We start from the raw sequence: 19114 nt of genomic DNA on the forward strand, positions 1-19114 counted from the left end.
GAGGGAAGGATAGCAGTTGGGAGGATCTTGAAAGGCCTCCTGGAAGAAGTGCTGCTGGAGCTGAGTCTTAAAGGAAGCCAGAAAATCTGAGGAAGGAGAACATGGGATACAGACAGTGCAAAGCAAAGGCAGAGATGAGAGATGGCGCATCATGTGTGCAGACACGAGAAGGTCCCTATGGCTAAATGATAGCATTTGCATAGCATGGGTCAAATTTATTAAGGACTTTCCTCACAACTCTGAAGCATATAATATAAACATTAATATCTTCATTTCATAGCTAAGGAAATTGAGAGAAAGAAGTTAAATATCTTCCCCAGAGTCCCACAGTTAATAAGTGTTAAAGCAGACTATAAGCCTTTTGACTCCAAGGCTCTTTTTTTTACTCTTCAATACTATGATTCAGGCATTCAAAATAAGAGCCGGGAATTACCAGTGGTCCATGAGGCCTGGTATAGGTGACAAGGTAGTCACCAGTACTACTAATAATGACATATATGAAATATTTTTTTTAAAACATACACATTACCACAATTTTTAACTTAGCCAAAGTAGTAGACTCTTCTACTAATTCTAGTGAATCGCATGTGTAGCTGGTGAGAGTGTGGAGTGGAGGAGGCAGCCTGGCAAGCAGGAGGAGGTGGGCCAAGCAGACTTTGTTCTCTCCCCTCCCCCAACTAAACATTCTTGCTTTACATAAGAGAGTACAAAAATCACTTTGGGTAAAAAGCTAACCTCATGGTTAGGAAAAGTGGATAACAAAAGAGGCATCCAGCTAGCCAACATCTTTATCAAGTAATCATAGTATCTACAAACCATTATAGAAGAACTATGAAAGGATGAAAAATAAAGATATGATAAAGTTTAAATCCTTGAGATGTTTACAGCTTAGTTAAAAACAAAAAGAGACAGAAGAAAATAACTTGGGAATACAACCTCTTAACTAACAGCAGCATATGTAAATGCACTGAAGAGCCTTTAAAGGAGAAAGAAGAAGGATAAAAGTGGGTATTAATTCTGGCACCTAAAGTGGGGGAGAGGAGATGGATTCCAGGCAGGAGGATTGAATCAAACCTTATAAAATCACCAAATTGTAGAGCCAAAAAGAAGGTTTTAGACAATATTAATTTATGGTACCATAGTTTTGACAGATGAATTGGGGATTAAGTGACTTGTCCATGGTCACCGAGGCATAAGTAGCAAGCAGGGTCAAGATTAGAACACAAGTCTTCTGACTCCAAATCTAGTGCTCTTTCTACAATAATTACCTCATTTTTCAAGCGAGGTACCCAAGGCCCAGAAAGTCACAAAACTGACAGATTCATGTTTGGAAATCAGATTTCCCTAAAAGCAGACTCTGAATGAACACCCAAAAAGAGACATAATATAAACTGATGCATGGCTTTGATATCTTAAAAGAAGCCATGCTTTCTCGTCAATGTCATACTCCCTCCAGCAACACAGATTTAAAAACTCTCCTCTTAGTAGAATTCTTATGCTAGAATGATGGTTCAAGTATTCAACATCCTTTTCTAGTTTGGTAGAATAGGATCCACCAGAGCCTGCCGGCCTGGTAGGGTAGAACCCAGGAGCAACTCCACAACACGAAGCATTGGATTAGGATTTTACTGGGTAATATTTACATATAAGTAATGTTTATACTTGGAAAAATAAAAGAGTTCGATAGCACATACATGAATATAAATAAATGCATACACACTATAACTGTGTTTATATATTTTCACTTAGAAATGGGAAGCAGGGATGGGGACTCAGAGGATCAGGACTACAGACTTAATGGGCATGGAAAAGATGTGGAAACTCCCTTCAATTCACCAGTAACCTATAGTCTTAGAAAGCTGCAGGGGAGAACAAAAATGCTATGACTCATCTAATGGTCATATAAATTCAGTATTTGTGAGGATATGAACCCAGATATTCTTGACTCCAGGGTTGGCCCTTTATTCACTATGCATCATGCTGTCTCTCGAATATATTTACCACTTAAGAACAAAAAATTCTAGGTATCTTTTAAAAAATCTATAAGGGTTACTCATATCCCTCTTAGACCTTTCAAAAACTGAAGAATTCAAATAAAAACGTGCATAGTTGTTGTTCCACCTTCATTTTCAAAGAAGACCAATGACAATGTCTTAAGTCATTCCTGAATTGGATTTTAGTGCAGCAGAGTTTCACAAAGTTGTCAACCTCACTGTCTCTTTTCCAGAGTCGCTAAAGTCCAATGGCAAGACAAAAGTCAGGATAACTGGTGATGGCCCAGGATGCGGCACAGCTTGGTCAGATACAGAAATAAACATACATTTTATGTTATATGCAAGGAAATCAGCTAGGCTAGGAGATGCTAAGATAATAAGAAGCTGCTACTAGTCCCTCATGCAGCTCACATAAAGTTCAGGAGAGGAGAAAAAACAGCAATATAAAAAACCTCTGATACCAACTAGAAAGTAATGCTTTTCCCCAAATAAGTAGTCTCAAGTTAGATAACTTGGGGAAAATACACTGAATTTTTCAGACAAGAATGCTTTTGAACAAACTTCTGTAAAATGTTTATTGTAGCTGAGGAGCACTCTAAAGGGGCTGCTAGGTGGCAAAATGGATAGAGTGCTCAGTTTAGAGATGGAAGACTCATCTTCCTGAATTCAGATGTGACCACAGACACTTAATCCCTTCGTGACCCTGGTCAAGTCACTTAACCTGTTTGCCTCAGTTTTCTCATTTGTAAAATAAGCTAGAGAAGAAAATGGCAAACCATTCCAGTATTTTTGCCAAGAAAACCCCAAAGGGGGTCACTAAGGGTCAGACATGACTGAGACCACTCAACAACAATAAAAAGTCACCCAAATGAGTTACCAAAGTTTTCAAAAATAGAACCAACCAGGTTTCAACTAGGACCATAATTCTGGCCCTTAGAATCTGAAGGAATACTGAAAAGAAAGGAAGTGAAAATATGGTTGGTCTCCATTAAATGTGCAAATATCTCTTTGAACCAGTATTTTAAAGATATATGCAGATAATCCACAAATATGTCTGTGGTTACCAAAGTATAAGATATGTCTTTAGAATAATCTATGTCAAAACATGTGACAGCTTTATGTTCATTTTTAAATCACATACCAACTAAATTTCTGCTTATGATACTGTCCAAAAAGTATCTTTATCCAGTTATCAAATAAAAAAGGTAAAGAGGAAGTATAAATCAAAATTCATGCTTACATAGAATGACTATAGCTCTGATATCACGTAATAAAATCTGCTTTGGGTGTGTCAGACTGCTTAATACTTTTTAAAATAGAAAGTAAAAAATAATTGATAGAACTACAACACACCATCTAAGTGAAATACAAAAAAAAAATCAGATTTTTGTTTAAAACATTATACAATTATGTCCAAAAACCAAATACCGTAAGGGAAATAGGGAAACCGCCTTTTAAAATATCCTTGAAACAAATAAATCCTGGGTGGTCAATTATGTTCAGAATCAGGCTCTTAAAAGTCTGTATCATTATGCATGGAATTCTTGAGTTACATGCTATATCTACTAAACAACCATTATAAACTGAAACAATGCCCCAGGAAACAAAGATCCTAGGACATGAATAGAGAGACTTCTTTATCCCTTCCCAAGAAACCCCTCAGATTTTCTTTAAAAAGAAACAAAGGGCCATACTCTGCTCCCAAATACCAAGTGCTTAAAAGTCCCAGTACAAAAGCCTAAATGGTTGATGGCATTGTAATCTATAACAATGACTAACTCCTTATTTTAAAGTCCTTTAAGTTAAAAAAAAAACCTGCACTATTTAATAGAGCCTTATTTAATAAGAAGTGGGTCACTATTAAAGCTTTATCTGGGTATTAAGTAACACTGAAAAGATTACAATCTATTATTTCCCAAATCTTAAGTCTCAAGATTTGAGGCCAAAAGGGCATTTATGTTTCTACCCCATCCCACATTTTTTATCTCTTCTCAAAGGTAAAAGAGGGGACACTGATTTTGCTCTTGACAGAAAAGTATTTCTAATGCTACCAGAAATAATTACCTGTTTAAGAAAACTGCGCTAAAAAGAACAAAGTGTTTGTAAAGCTCTGACCCTATAAGCATGAAGGTGACCCTGAGCTGTAAAGAATGTCCCCTGTGATCAACTACCTAAAACTTCCTCTCTAACTTTCCCGGTTCGCCTTCCAGGCCAAAAGTCTTCTGTATTTTCCAATTATTAAACATTTCAGTTCACTTACATCTTGAGTCTGCTAATAAACTGATCCAAAGAAAGAGAGCCCTGGAATCCACAATCTGAGAAATTAACCACAGGAAGCACAGGAAATGAGGATGGACTGATCTGAGATGATTCCCAGGAGAACCTCGAAAGGTTAATACTTTGGCCACCCAGCGAACTAACCCTATTTACTTGACCAGAAAGTATGAACTTTGTGCTATGAACATCCATATTCAGCCTCCAGATAATGGAGAGAGAATTTCTGAAGTAGAGGGACCACAATTTAAAAAACAGAAACAAAAGAAACGTGCCCAGAGTGAGGTAAATTCCTGACTAAGTTGAATTCTTTTTCAAGGCAACACAATTAATGATTTTTAGTCATCTACTTCAAAGCCTGCCTGATATGTCCCCCCAACCAAGGAGAGACCTTTTGTTAAGAATCACAACCATATCAAGGGTATCCACCCACTAACTGGGGATCAAATTACAAACAGTTCTAGACTTACTCAGAGGCAAACAAAACAGCTTGTGCACCTTCTCTACCCCACCCCCACACACACTACCAATTTACAATTAGATAATGCTTTATGGTTTGCAAAGCACTTTCTTCATAAAACAAACACACCTTCCTCCCATCCCTAAAATCCACACCATTACAGAAATAAGCACGTATACATGATTGTTGTTTAATGAGTAGAGATTTTGAGAATGGAATCTAATTTTAAGAGAGATGCCCAATCAATTTGGGGAGGGAAAAAGTGAATTAAAATCACCCAAACATGAAAGTTAATACCATCAACACATTTCAAAATTTAGGACAGGGCTCTCATTCATTTTTCTTCCCAATTAGGTATAGAAAAAATATATATCTGCTTCATAGAAACATATGGAGCGTGAATATTTACGAGCTCTTTAAAAGGTAATTTTACATTTTAAGAGTTATTAGGAGAAGTTATTCTATTTTATTTGAGCCATTAACACATCATTACATTTTCCTCAGACTTGCTGGGTCACTACAGCTAACTCTGCAAGGTACCCCAGATTAAAAGAAAAAGCTTTCCACAAGTTCAAGTAACTAACTAATCTACTCAAAACCTAAAAGATGCCTACTAACAAATCAATTAACCAAGCACAAAATACTCTGGGCAGCCTCATCATAACAGCAAAACAAAGCAAAAGATTTCATAGTTGTTCGGAGTAGCTCAAAGGTCAGCTACATAAAAAGTCTATCAAAACTCAGGTACAAATTTAAGCTTTCTAATGAAAATGACTCCAGCAACCTTTACCCATGATTAGGGTAGCCAGGTGGTACAGTGGACAGAGTGTGAGGCCTGGAGTCAGGGCCACTCCACTTTAAAATCTGGCCTCAGACACTAGCTGTGTGACCCTGGGAAAGGTGCCTCAGTTTCTTCATCTGTAAAATAAGCTTGAGATGGAACAACAACAGTTCCCACCACACACCCACACCCAGAGTCTCTTCTGAATTTTCCAGGTCATTTAACACTGTTGTCCCCAAAAATGAAAAAGAAAGCATCACAAGAAAAATAAAAGGAAAAAGGGAAAAGGAGATGGCAGTTAATATGTTTATCTTTGCTGAGTATCCTCCTCTGGCAATAAATGTTCTCATAAGGTGCATGGAATAATGAGTATTGAAAGTCAAACAATTCTTGAAATGCTCTAAATAGCAAGAGAAGGTAATTAAAATATAATGGGCAGAGTAGTCTTCACAAATACATCCCAAGATCATTAATATGTAAGAGGCCTGCACTAGGTACTAAGGAAATAATTTGTATAAACTTATAGTGTGTCTTGAGGAAGAAGACAAACAATCATTTCACTTGCCCACTCTCTTTGCAGTAACTGCAATATGATCAAAGATCCAGATAATTCTTGGGCTACGTGTACTTGCACACTGGAGAGTGTGCACACGCGTGCGCGCGCGCGCACACACACGTCTCCCTTCAAAAACTCAGGGAAAGATACAATACTTCCATTAATCAAACATTCAGAATTACCTACTATGTGCAGACCAGCAATGCTAATATTTCTTCACTCCTTAGTATTGACAAATTTATGAAAATAATAGAAATGAGCTGTTTGAGGAAAAGCAGCAGTGGGAGCAACAAATTCAAGTTTTTATTCTATTCACTCAACACCCCAAAATTACTACTGAATACGGTTTTCCTTACCTCCTTCAATGTCCAGTTCTATGGTATTTATTAGAGATGGACACAAATTTTGGTGAGGAAAATCAAAAGAACGTAAAATTTCAGTCAACAAACATTTATTAAGTGCCTACTATGTGCCAGGCATTGTGCTAAATATTTTTTAAAGGTGATATAATAAATGAAGAGAAACACAGAGGGTAAGAACAGGGTTATATCATATCACCAATGAAGAATTATATACCAAGTGTCAAAAGATTCTAAAGAACCGTACAGCCTGGAAAGGAGGTAAATTCTTCACTTAGAGAGAATTAACTGGTAACAAATGGAGAGCAGGTTTACTCCACTGGTAGATATCACTACTTACTATGAAAAATCAACAAGCCTCAAGGAGAGAGGTAAGCAGCTTGGGATGACCACATATGGAGAATTTATGAGAGGGCATGGACAAAAATAATACAAGATCAGAAGGCAGTGACAGGCTGGGGTCTATATGGATGGAGAAAGTGAGCCATTAAGGGAGCAAAGAAAATCAAGTCACCTAGTATTTATAAATAACACTTATCTCTGTTTTCCTTAAAAAGACTTGGAAGATACAGTAAAATGAATGTTACTTCTTAACGCTGGAGGTGAATGAGCCCATGATAACTCAACTGACTCAACAAGTCAGTGGACACCTTGTTGGTATGCTGTCAAAAAGACAACATATGTAAAGCACTTCACAAGTTTTAAATTACTATACAAATGCTAGCTATTCTTAACAGCCAATTGCAGAAAAACTTCTTTTGACTTCCATATGTATATTCCAGCCATTATGCTCCAAATTCCTGAAACCATCCACCTAAGCCAATACTTCTGCTATATCAATACAACAAAAGGATAGGGTAAATAGAGAAATGAAATGACAAATAATATTAATGAACATAAACATACCACCAATCCAGTATTTTTTCTGTTAGAGGCAGCTTGCCCTTTATTATGGAATAGACTTTTGCAATGTCATGGCTGAACATTCATGATTTTCCCTTAATAATAATAATAATTACGGACCCATCCATCACTATCTAGCCATGAATGCATCTAAGCCCACTTCCACAGTTCATCCTGCTCTACCACCTGAGGTGATTCTGGTTCATATGCTGATAGCTTTCATGATAGTATATTCTTTTGACGGTTATCATAGGATACAAAGTCCAAAGATGGAAAGGACTTTAGGGGTCATCAAGTCCAACGCCCTCACTGTATAGATAAGGAAACTGAGGTCCAGACTGATGACTAGCCCAGGGTCATGAAGCTAGGATGTGGGAATTTTTAAATTTATTCTTAATTTATGGAATAAAACAAGCATTTCCATAACACAGCATAATAAAAAAGATGATTGCACATGTAACTACAAACCTATTATGTGCAACTTGCTATTCTTTTTTAAGTATACAATAAAGTTATGGTGCAAATTTTTTCTTCCCCCCCCACCTTAGAATGGCTTCCATTAGACACAGGTATATATACATACGTAAAATTATTCTCTTTACACTTCTATTTATCAATTCTTTCTATGAGTACAGATAACATCTTTCTTCATATGTCCTTTATAGTCAATTTGGATATTTATAAGAGTCAAAATGATTTATTCCCTCAAAGCCCTTCTTAAAACAGTATTGTTTTGATTTCTTCATTGAAAAACTGCCTGTTCATATCCTTTGACCATTTATCATTTGGGGAATGACTCATATTCTCTTTGGGACTTGAAATGTGGTCCTCCTGACTCTAAGTTCAGTGGTCTATGAACTACTCCTCCTAGGCGCTTTCTTCCTCAAATGAAATGTTCTGAATTTCTCAATCCAGCTTCATTCTGGATCACTGTGGCTGCCTTTCTGTGGAACTTTTCAGAGTTTTTTATATCCTTCAATCTAAAACTTACTGTCTTTGAAAAGGAGTCTGAGAACTTCGTGATCCTTTTCCTAGGTTATTTCTGCTTTCAACAAGGATTGCTATTGACAGGATGGATACAAAAGAATGGTTGAAAGATTTTTTTTCCTCCTTAGTAATTTTAGGTTCTCCACCACTGTGCTGTTCGGATGCCTCAACAATTGGTCACTGCCAGCAGAAAGTATGCTCAGTAAGGATTTACTAGAAAATTAGAAATAATCTGAGGAGGGGTTCAAGGACTAGTCTAGCTAAGTCTAGAAAAGTTCAGCACTGGGGCCGAACTTTTTCAGTCATAGTCATTTACCTAAGGAAACCACCTGATTTCAGGGAGCAAAAGCAGTTAGGGGGCTATGAGGATAGAGCACTGGGCCTGTAGTCAAAGAAGATCCAGGTTCAAATCTGGCTTCCGCCACTTATTAGCTGTGTGACCTTGGTCAAGTATGCCTCAATTTCCACAGCCGTAATATGGAGATAATAATAGTAACTACCTCCCAGGATTGTTGTGAGGATTAAATGAGATAATATTTGTAACGCGCTTAACACAATGGCCTTTAGTAGAGGCTAAAGAAATGCTGTTTTCCTTCCTTCCTTCCTACCAGGTATGGAAGGGTTTTGACTTTGTTGGTGGCAGGTATAGCCATCTCAATTAAATGATGCATTTTTGAAGTAATGACATACCAAATATCATTTTGTTTATATATGCTATTAAATACTCTTACTCTCAAAAATTCACCTTCTTTCCAAAGAACATTTGTTAAAAGCTGGCTAAAAAAAAACTTCTTTTGATAAACATATACCTTAAACTGTCCAATCCAATTCTATCCAACTATCATTTATTAAGTGACTATGTACAAGGAAGTGTGGAAGGTACTAAGCATAAAAAAGAAAATTTAAAAACGAGCTTTGCCCTCAAGAGCTTATTTCTACTGGTGGGATACAACATGTGAACACAAAGATAGACATGGTGATCTAAAGAGGAACAGACTAACACTATAAAGGGATCAGGAAATGCTTCATGGAGGAGGGGGTGGCACATGAGCAGAGCCTTAAAGGAAGTCAGGGATTCTAAGAGGGAGTACATTACAGGTGGAGGGAATAGCCTTGCAAATTATGGAGGCAGGAGATGGAATGCCAAGTTCAAAGAACAGTGAGTAACTGCTATCAATAAAGTCCAGAATTATCACTCTGTTACTTTGCTATTTTTTAAGATCCTTTCTGATTTACTTGAAGATCCTTTCATTTTTAAGTCCAAGAGTGAAGTTCTACTCTTTCTAAAATAAGAAAGGCAACAGGCACCATCCTAAGTAGTTACTATTGAAGTTTCTTTCCACGAATTGAAGAATCTTAGGACCGAAAAGAGCTTCCTTCAGGATCATCAAGTCCAAATCCCTAATTTTAGGGATAAGGATACTAAAACCCAGAAAAGAAGCGTGATTTGTCCAAGTCACGGTTACTCGAACAGCCAGGACTAGAACCCAGACCTCTAGACTCCCAGGCTGGTGGGAACTTTTGCTACCACTTCACACTGAATACACAATCAGAGTAACTTACTCTCCCAAATACCTTTGATGCCCCAGACACAAATAGCGGTATTTGCTAAGCATCCTTTATATCTCCTCCACCCCCACCCCAAGGTGGTATGCTAAATAGTTAAAAAAGACCCCTGAGCTCAACATATACAAAAAAACAGAAAGAAATAAAATTCAACAAACATGTACTAAGCACTACAACACGAGAAAAATTATGGAAGCAGTGGAATTACGACAAAAACAAAAAGTTTCTGCCCTCCAAGAGCTTACAATCTATTAGGAAAATACATCATGGATATAAGCATGATAGAGAGTAAACTGAAGAGAGAAAGACCTGAAACAATTCGGATTATTAAGGAAACCTTCATGGGCAAGTGGCACCACACCTCAGGCTTGAAAGAAAGTCACAAAGACCCTGAGAGGCCTAGATGAGGAAAGAGTATATTCCAGGTATGGGGGACAACTAACGGAAATGTATGGAGGCTGGGTATCTGGGTCCTGAATTCAGGGAACTGTTAGTTCATTTTGGCCAGAATGTAGCAAACAGAACTGAAATAAGACTAGAAAGGGAAGTAAGAAATAATCCAGGAAAGGCCTCAAACTTCAGGCTGATGAATTTGTATTTTATCCTTCAGCAATGGGGAGTCAATGTGTTCTTGAGCAAGGGAGTAACATGATCAGAGTTTTACCTTAGGAAGATTATTTTGGGATCTGACTGGAGAGAGCCTGGAATCAGGGAGGATAATTAGAAGGCAGTCGAGGCAGAAAGTTGTCAGGCCTGAAATAGGTAGGTAGCAAAGTGAGCCAAAAGGATATGAATGGAAAAGATGTTATGAATATAGAATCAATAATCCTTGGTAACTGATTGGAGGTAGTGAGATAGGGAGAGGCCAGACAGATTGGGAACCTGGATGACTACGAAGATAGTGATATTTTTAACACAAAGGGGGAAATTTGGAAGTTGCCCTAACATGGGGCCCACTTTGCAAAGAGTAGATAATAAGTACACCTGCTTATATTACCTAACTTGAATTGTACAAATAATGACAAAAACACAAAACAAAATTGTCATAAAATTGATTATCTTGGCATTTGGAATTTTAGAATCTAAATGATGGCATTGGATTACTAGTTATTTTTTTTGTTTTGTTTTACTTTCCTGATGATTTTTAAACCAATAAAAAATTACTAGAATAGGCTACAGGTTATTATAGTTACTGTAGATGTGAAATGATTATTCAACTGATAAAAGTAAAATTTTAGATCTCTCCTTTTTTCAAAATGGTGGACAAAAGTCATAGGCAAGATATTGTAATTAAACTTGACTACTACTTATATTTGAGCCAAAATTATACAAACACACACACAATTTTACATAAGTCAAAAGGGAATTACTATATATATGCATATGTATATATATATATATACACACACATATACATACACACACATATATCTCAAATGTTAAGTGTTTTTTTAATCAGACTAAATCTAACTTCAGAATATCCTCTTGAAAACAGGAAGGAGATTTGAGTCACTTTAGATCAAGAAAGGATTTTAAAGCAAGCTTAACTTTGCTTTAAGTCTTGACATTTCCTCATTAAAAATCCTAAAGCTTAATGAGGCACAACAGATTTAAGAATTTTAATGAAAAAAAAGAAAATTAAGAGCAGTGCAGATGTAATGAACTATCATCAGAAATATGTTCCATAAGATGTTCAAGCTGTATACAATAATAAGTTTAAAAAGAGTTTTCCTCTTTAATCCTGGTCCAAACTTCCTTAAAGGAAAACAAGTGGGTTTCAGGAAAGCAAAGAAAACACCATTCATTAACTTCTAGGCTTGCAATTAATTTAGTCTTCATTTTAAAACAATTTACTCTTTCAAAAAATTATCTCCAAATATTCAAGATACTTCCATTGTTTTCTTAAAAAAAAAAACTGATTCCATCCTATTCAGGTTCCACCACATGTAATGATCATATGTGCCTAAGAAATGCATGAGCAGATATATTCATGACTCCAAAGAGGAGAAAAGTATTTTGCTTATTCATACAAGTTAATTTTCCTTCCTCCATATGCATATATATTAAACAAATCAATGACAAGTACCAATTTGTATGTTTTATACTCATGGTTTACCAGCTTATTATAGTCTAGATTTGCTCATCCTGACTCATTCTCCTGTTCCTAGAACTGTTTCATGGGACTGACATAACTACAAAGTATGTTGATAATAAAAAGGAAAAATATTCTTTTTTTAATATAAGAAAATATCTTTAGATAATATACTTAGGTTTCCAAAGAGATCACTTAAGACAGAACACAAGGATACAGTGAAAAACAAAGAAACAATTGAAAGGAGTTTCATTTAACATCTCAGAAAAGTTTACTGCCTCCAAACCCAAAACAAGTATATTTAAATTAAAACAATGTAACTGAGCAATTAAAACAGAGCAGAAATAGAAAAGAAAAAGAGGTTCCTCACATAGTTATTTGGTCAGCCTTAAATGAATACAGTAATGAGTTTTTGCGGAGGATGGGGAGCAATCACAAACTTGTTTAGAATTCAAAAATCCCAAGTTTGAAGGAAAATGAAGGCCATACATTTGAACTGAAACTGGTTAATTCTTCCTTTAACCTGTGAAAACTGAAGTTCAAAGCTACATGTAACCCAACTTTGGACGAAGGTCAGCGTCTTAAGTGGGCAGTGATGTTATATATTTTAAAAAGGCTAAGTTGAAATCAAGTATCACAAAATACAAAAACTTACACTTTATTTAAAAGCAATCCATATAAAACACTAACAAGAATGATTAAGGATCTCAAATGCTTAGGAAAAAAGTTAAAAAATAAATAAAACAATTTAGTTAATTAGTAAACACATTTTAAAAATATTCAACTGCTATTCCTTTATGCCATACTAATGTAGGTGACATGTCCAATATTTAACTATAATTAACACTTAGGTACTCTATTTTCTTTGAAATGCATCCTCAGGCCTGCCCCAATAAAACAATTTTAGCAGCAGTTGCCTGATTTATGTGTTAAGGCTACCCTTCCCTTCCAGAGAGTGCTGTTGTTTCCTCCTATAAAATAGAACATTAGCACAAAGCCATTTCTAATCTCAGACTGATAATACATATGGTACACCTGATCCTAAAACTTCTGTTGCATAAACTGAGCATACTGCCATTCCTAATGACCTTTCAAATAACTCAATGTTAACTGCCTGACTTAAACTACTCATGAGTTACAAAATTGTCAAGTTGCAGAAAAAGGTTGTTTGGTTTTACATGACAGACCACAAATGACAATTTCAGAAGACAAGAAACTTGAAACTTTGAGCAACTGAATATACTTTGCAGAAAAGTTTAAAGTGAATCCTTTACTTAACTACACGCAGTGCTTACCACATGCGGGTGTTTTAAAAATAAATTGAGGTCGGTGAAAATGAACTATGGACTTTAAAACTGGCTTCATGACTCAGACTTATAAAGCTAATTTGTTCTAAACAGAATTTCTAATTTTAAAGTTTGCTAACAACAAAACTCACTCCAAACAAGATATCCTAGGGTTTGGGTTTTTTTTTTTGTCCTTAAAGAGGAAATTAGATTTTCCCCAACCATAACTTACTTAGCAATACCCCAGATTGTGAATATCAACAAACAAATCAGCATGATCAGTTTCCTGTCCTAACTTCACACTTAGCTTTAAATTAAAACTGATTTAAGATAAAAAGCTAATCAGAAGTAGCTGCTTGCTACAGAAATTCATGCTAGAAAGATTTATTAAATGTCTGTATATAGAAGCATACACTGATGTCTAAATACACACAGAGCTTTAAAAAAACTTCGAAATCTTCATTGTAAAAAAAGCAACTCCAATAATCTGAAACATAACGTATTTGGGAAAGTTTGTTTTGTCTATCCAATACCAAAACTAGGCTTCTTCTCCAAGAATATATCTCTGGACAAATATCATTTTCAAAGGGTGGAGTAATTAAGTTTTAGAAGAAGAAAGAGTAAAGTGCTGAAGCTTTTATGTTGTGAGGAGCCACTCTTAATAGCTTAATGACAGGGACAAATGGTCTCTTCCCCCTTCATCCCTCCCTCCCCCTAGATGAAAAGAAATCCCACCTTGAACTTACAAAGAACAAAAATTTGGAACTGATGTGTTTTGCCCTAGTCTAATAAAAACTACCCCTTTATCCCCCACCGGGTACTGAGAAACCTGGGGAGGTGGAGAGGAAGACACCAGTAGGCTGGGAAAAGGAGGACTGGAGGGGAAGAACAAAAGGAGAGACCAAAGAGAAAGAAAAGGGAAGGAGGGGTCTTATCAAGAACTAGAAGCATGTGAAATGGCACTAAGTGAAACGGGTTAGAGGACGAGAGGAATAAGAGAGAGAGGCAGGCGGCGGGACTGAGTGACCCCAGGCTAGCCTGCACCATGGACAGAGACTCCGCAAAGACTAGCCCAGCCCACACCCCTCTAGAGGGCGGCTGCAGTTACAGCCTGCAACACCCTTGCCCCGGAGAAATAAAGAACGGGCGGGAGGATACCCCGACTACTCTGTACTATGTTCGCCAGTCCTCCTCCCCCCAAGCAAGCCTAGTATCCCTAGAGGAGCCAGCTCCTCCCTGCACTTTGGGACAGGAAATGCCCCAACCCTTAAAGACCATTAAGGGCTGATGAGCGGCACCATCTGTCCTAGCACAGCAAACCTTCAGCGCTGTTCCCCACCCTTAACACACCTTCGGGGATCCCACCCAGTCCCGATTTTCCCTTTGTGCAGTAGAAGCCCCTTTTCTGTCCACTTCCCCGTGTGAAGCCTCTCCCTTCGCTCAGGGCAAGCATATCCAGCCTCTTAACCTGGGTTCAGGACATCGCTGCTTGGGACTAGGGGGAAGGGCGGGGGGGGGGGGGGGGGGGGGACGGGACCGCTAAGACCAAAGCTTTCTCCTTTCTCAGCCTCCCGGCCAGGCTGCTAGAAGACCCAGCGCCGGAGAGTCGGAGCTCCTGCCCCCGGGGAGGCGGCAGAAGCACGCTATCTATTCCCAGGATGGGATTAGAGGGGCCGTGGGGAGGGGCGCGCTGAACAGCTCAGTCTTGCGGGACCAGGCAAGCCCAGCTCGACCAGGAGAGAGAGAGAAGCACCAGGAGGGGGGTGGTCCGAGGACAGGAGAGAAGTTAAGAAGCCCAAACCACAAAGCAGGAAAGGGAGCCTGGGAGGGGGCCAGGGAAAAGAGCAGGTGTTTACTGACTCAGTGAATAATCCACAGAAAGCGGAGTCTCTTTACCCCGACCAAGTGTACAGAGGAACGTGGGGAGGATTCATGGGGAGTCCTAAAATGAATAGAATGTTGAGGGAGAAGGTCGGGAAAGGAGGGCACATGTCAAAGGACAGGTCATCGCAGTGTTCCCAGGCTAAGGTGTGCGGGAAGGGGGCAATGAAAGCAAATGTATGAGAGGTGAGACGGGAGACTATGGACCGGTGACAGGACCTATCCGTTCCTAGACTGAACAAGGGTTTGCGGGATGAAGGTGGACACGGGTGTGAGTTGGCTTTCTGTTTTGTTTTGTTTTTCCTAAGGAGAGGTGGACAAGGGATATTGCCCGAGTAAGTGAAAAGAGTACAGGAGACAACTCTGCGGGAATAAATCCAGCTGAAGGAGGGTGGAGGCTGCTCTGGGGACAGGGATGGTTGTGGGTCAGAGTAGAAGCAAGTGCCGCTTTGCTTCTGCATCCCAGACACAGAGAGCAAAGATGGGGGGGGGGGGGGAGGGGGCGCTCAGAAGGGAAGCTGGGGAATCCCTACCACAAACTACCCACCTCATTTTCAGAGAACAAAACAAAACATACGAATGGAGCAAAGTAAAAAAGAAGGCTAGAAAGCGGAAAATTGCAAATGCGTGGAAATTCCCCAACTACCCCTTGCGCTTTTTTCCTAAAGATCCCCTAATCCCCAGAGGGGTGCCCTGGTGACCCGTTTCAATCCTCCCCCCCTCACGGCACTGCCAGAACAGCGGCTGCAAACAACCTGCTCTGCCCACAACCCCCTGCCCCTGCTCCTCCTCCTCCTCTTCCCTGGCCCGCACTCCCATCGTCTCCCGTGCTACAGCAACTGTGCAGCAACCCCCGTCCCTCCCACCGCTTCCCGGGTGCATCGCCCTGCACCGGAGCAGCAGTGCGGGGGAACAAAGGGACCCAGAGCCTCCACCCGCCCACACCCCACCCTCCTTCCGTCCCCATCCCCTAGTCCGTCCCCGGGCCAGCCGGCCTGTCCGCCCGAGGCGCCCTTTACCTGGTGCAGGGCCGCCAGCAGCGCTAGCAGCGGCAGCAGGGTCCACGGCGCTCCCGCTATCCGGCACATGGAGGCGAAGAGGGGCCGAGGAGGAGCCGGAGGCGGCGGTGGCAGGAGCAGCGGCAGCAGCAGCAGCAGCAGCAACGGAGAGAGAGACGACTCCAGGCAGTTTTCCACACACACACATACACACACACGCAACCCTCCCCCCCTTTCCCTTCCCCACCCCCACCCCCCCTTTCTCTTTCTCAACCTCTCCTCCCCGCCAATGGAGAGAGAGCGATGATGACAAATAGCGGAGCGAAGAGTCCGCGGGACTCGCACCAGGAGTAATAAAACAGAGCGAGAGATCAAGGGGATGGATGCAGGAAGGAGGGACTGCGTGTGCCTGTATGTATGTGTATAGGCAGCGACGGCGGCAGCAGGAGCTGAGCAACGGAGCCGGTTCCTCTCCCGCTCAGGCGGCCGCAGGGATGGGAAGCAGCAGCGGCGGCCGCGACGGTCCCCCTCCGGCCCGCTCACCAGCGAGCTTCCCCTCCCCTCTTTTGCTTCTTTAGGATGCGGAGAAAGAAGCCGGGCGGACGGCGTTCCCAGGCTGCTCCGTCACGCCAGATTTCTTTCTTTTTTTCCTCTATGGGTACCCTCTCTTCACTGTTGCCCGGTGCAGTTAAAATGGAGAGGGAGAGACCAGCCAAGCCGGGAGGGATTTTAGGGCCCGGAGGCGGCGGGGCTGCGAGTACAAAGGGCAGTAAGTAGTAGCAGGACCCAGGGCTGGTGCGCCGTGGTCCTCCTCCTCCGCGCTGTTGGATGTCGTCTCCTTTTCCTGGGTGCGGGGCGACTTATTTGGTTTCTGCCCTTTCTTTTTTTCCCCTTTCCCTGAGAGTTCCGGGGAATTTTCTCTCTCCCTCTCTCTCTCTCTCTTCTCAAAGCGACCCTGGGAGAGGAGAGGAGGGGAACACAACCCTGCCACCGCCGCTAGCGCTGCTGCTGCTGGTGCTGCATACTCGCCCCTAAGACTGCCTCCCTTCTCCTTCACTTTCTCTATTGCTCACTCTCACGCTCTCGCTCCCTCCTCCTCCTCCTCCCAGCCTCTAGATCCTCCTCCTCCTCCTCCCCCGACCCTCCCCCGCACCCCTCCCCCTACCACACACACATCCACGCACACCCTGCGAACTCCGCTTCAAGAAGGATCACAATACCAAGCCCCACTGCCTGCGTCTTCCCCTTATGCCAGGCTGCTGTTGCTGCCGCTTCCAGCTCCTCTTTCTCTTTATCTCCCCCTCCCTCCTTCTCCCTCCCTCCCCCCGGCTGATTCTCTCTGCCGGCTGCGCGGCCAATCGGAGACCAACAACCAGCAGCAGTAGCCCAGCCCGGATCAACAGCAGCCGCCCACACCTCCAGCGCTAACAACCCCGGGTTTTTTTTTTCTTTATCTTTTTTCTTTCTTTCTTTCCTTTTCTTTTCTATTTTTTCTGCAGGAAGAGGGGGATCACTGTTGGGAATGTATGGGGTGAGAGAAGGGAGGGAACCTGCCGAGGGCCAGGCTTGTAGAAATAAAATAAAACTTGCGCAGTAACTTGGTTTGGTTTGTTGCACGGCGCTATTATATTTAAAACGCAGGCTGGGGAGTCTGGGGGAGGGAGAAATGCTTCCGCGGTAACCTAACACACGCACCTCCTTCTCCTTTTGTAATTCTTTCTAGATCTGTTATTTATGGGGGAGGGAGGAATACTGTGAACTACAGGCCGGTGCAAAACCAATCTTGGCCCTTGTTGTCTGTGGCGATTGCAATGAGCCACCTGCTGGGAGGGGAGATTGAAGGCAGCGGCAGCCGCTTAGGCTCTGGGTTGGCTTTTACACCTCTTCAGCTCCTACCCGGAGAGATGTTATTGGAACGCTGCGAGTTGTTCTTGCATCTGCTTGAGTTTGGGGGGAGGGGAGTTAAGCGTGTTTTGTTTTGGTTTTTAATATTTTAATTGGGGATGGCCAGTTTTATATTTCCAAATGCTTATTTGTTTGTAAGCAAATGTGTGATCGGTTTGGACTCCCAACAAGAACAGAAAGGTGCCAGGAGCTACCTCCTGGACTCTCTACAAATCCTGGGTTGTCTTAACCAAGGGGAGAAAAAGGAAGTGAAAAAATAGACTGCGCCCCAAGTGAGTTTTCCCTCCACTTCAAAGCGGTCTGGAGGCCTTGAGGTGGAGTCTTGACAAGTTTGGATCTTGCAAACTTTTTAGGCTGGATTTCGCTGGGGGAATTGATTGTTCTGAAAAAGTTTTTAAATTTAACATGTAAAAAAATCCAAAGCTAATGTGAATGTTTCCATAAACATTTGGAGTATTTATATTCGATGTAGTCAAGGATAATTTTTGTATTTGTTGCATGTTTCTCTTGAGAACTGGAAATCTCTTTAATTTTTTTAAAATTTCAGTCTACTAGTCACTTAGGAACGATGACAAACCTGTAGAAGTCACTATGATTTATAGTAATATATTTCATATTGATAATTTATAATGATATATTTAAATAAATTTATAATGATATGTCTGTCATTAATTTATATTATATAATTATATCATTTATAATAATATATTTTAAATAAAGTATCAAATAGTCATTTTAAAGCTTTTTTTAAAAAATCTTTCCTCCTGGACTTTTTTTTTGCTTAAAAAGTTTTCAGCAATGTTATCTTAATGAAATTAAAAAGTTAATGGCTAAACTGGTGATGCAATACTTGTGAGTGCTATCTTCAATTTGAGTGTGTGGTTTCCCTCCACCCACCTACAGGTAAATTAACTTGTAGACCCCATTGCCAATCTGCCATACAATTATTCTTAAAAATGAATATCACTAAATGGCTCCTCCTAAAGGTAGTTGGAAAAGCCCTTCCTTTAGTAAGTGGATTGAGTCTTGGATTTAGGGTCAGATCTGGGTTATGATAGACAAGTCACTTAAC

General features: G+C 40.5%; 1 protein-coding gene across 1 annotated transcript in view; it reads right to left on the reverse strand.

The window, feature by feature from the left end:
• CDH2 (cadherin 2) overlaps positions 1-17222 on the reverse strand; it is a 265943-nt gene extending 248721 nt beyond the window's left edge. Inside the window, exon 1 of the mRNA XM_036743695.1 lies at positions 16159-17222. Within this exon, the coding sequence (XP_036599590.1) occupies positions 16159-16227 (69 nt within the window). The 5' untranslated portion in view covers positions 16228-17222. The remainder of the gene's footprint in view (positions 1-16158) is intronic.
• Between the last annotated feature and the right edge of the window lie 1892 nt (positions 17223-19114).

This window comes from Trichosurus vulpecula, chromosome 1 (genome assembly GCF_011100635.1).
Source record: "Trichosurus vulpecula isolate mTriVul1 chromosome 1, mTriVul1.pri, whole genome shotgun sequence".
Lineage (NCBI taxonomy): Eukaryota > Metazoa > Chordata > Mammalia > Diprotodontia > Phalangeridae > Trichosurus > Trichosurus vulpecula.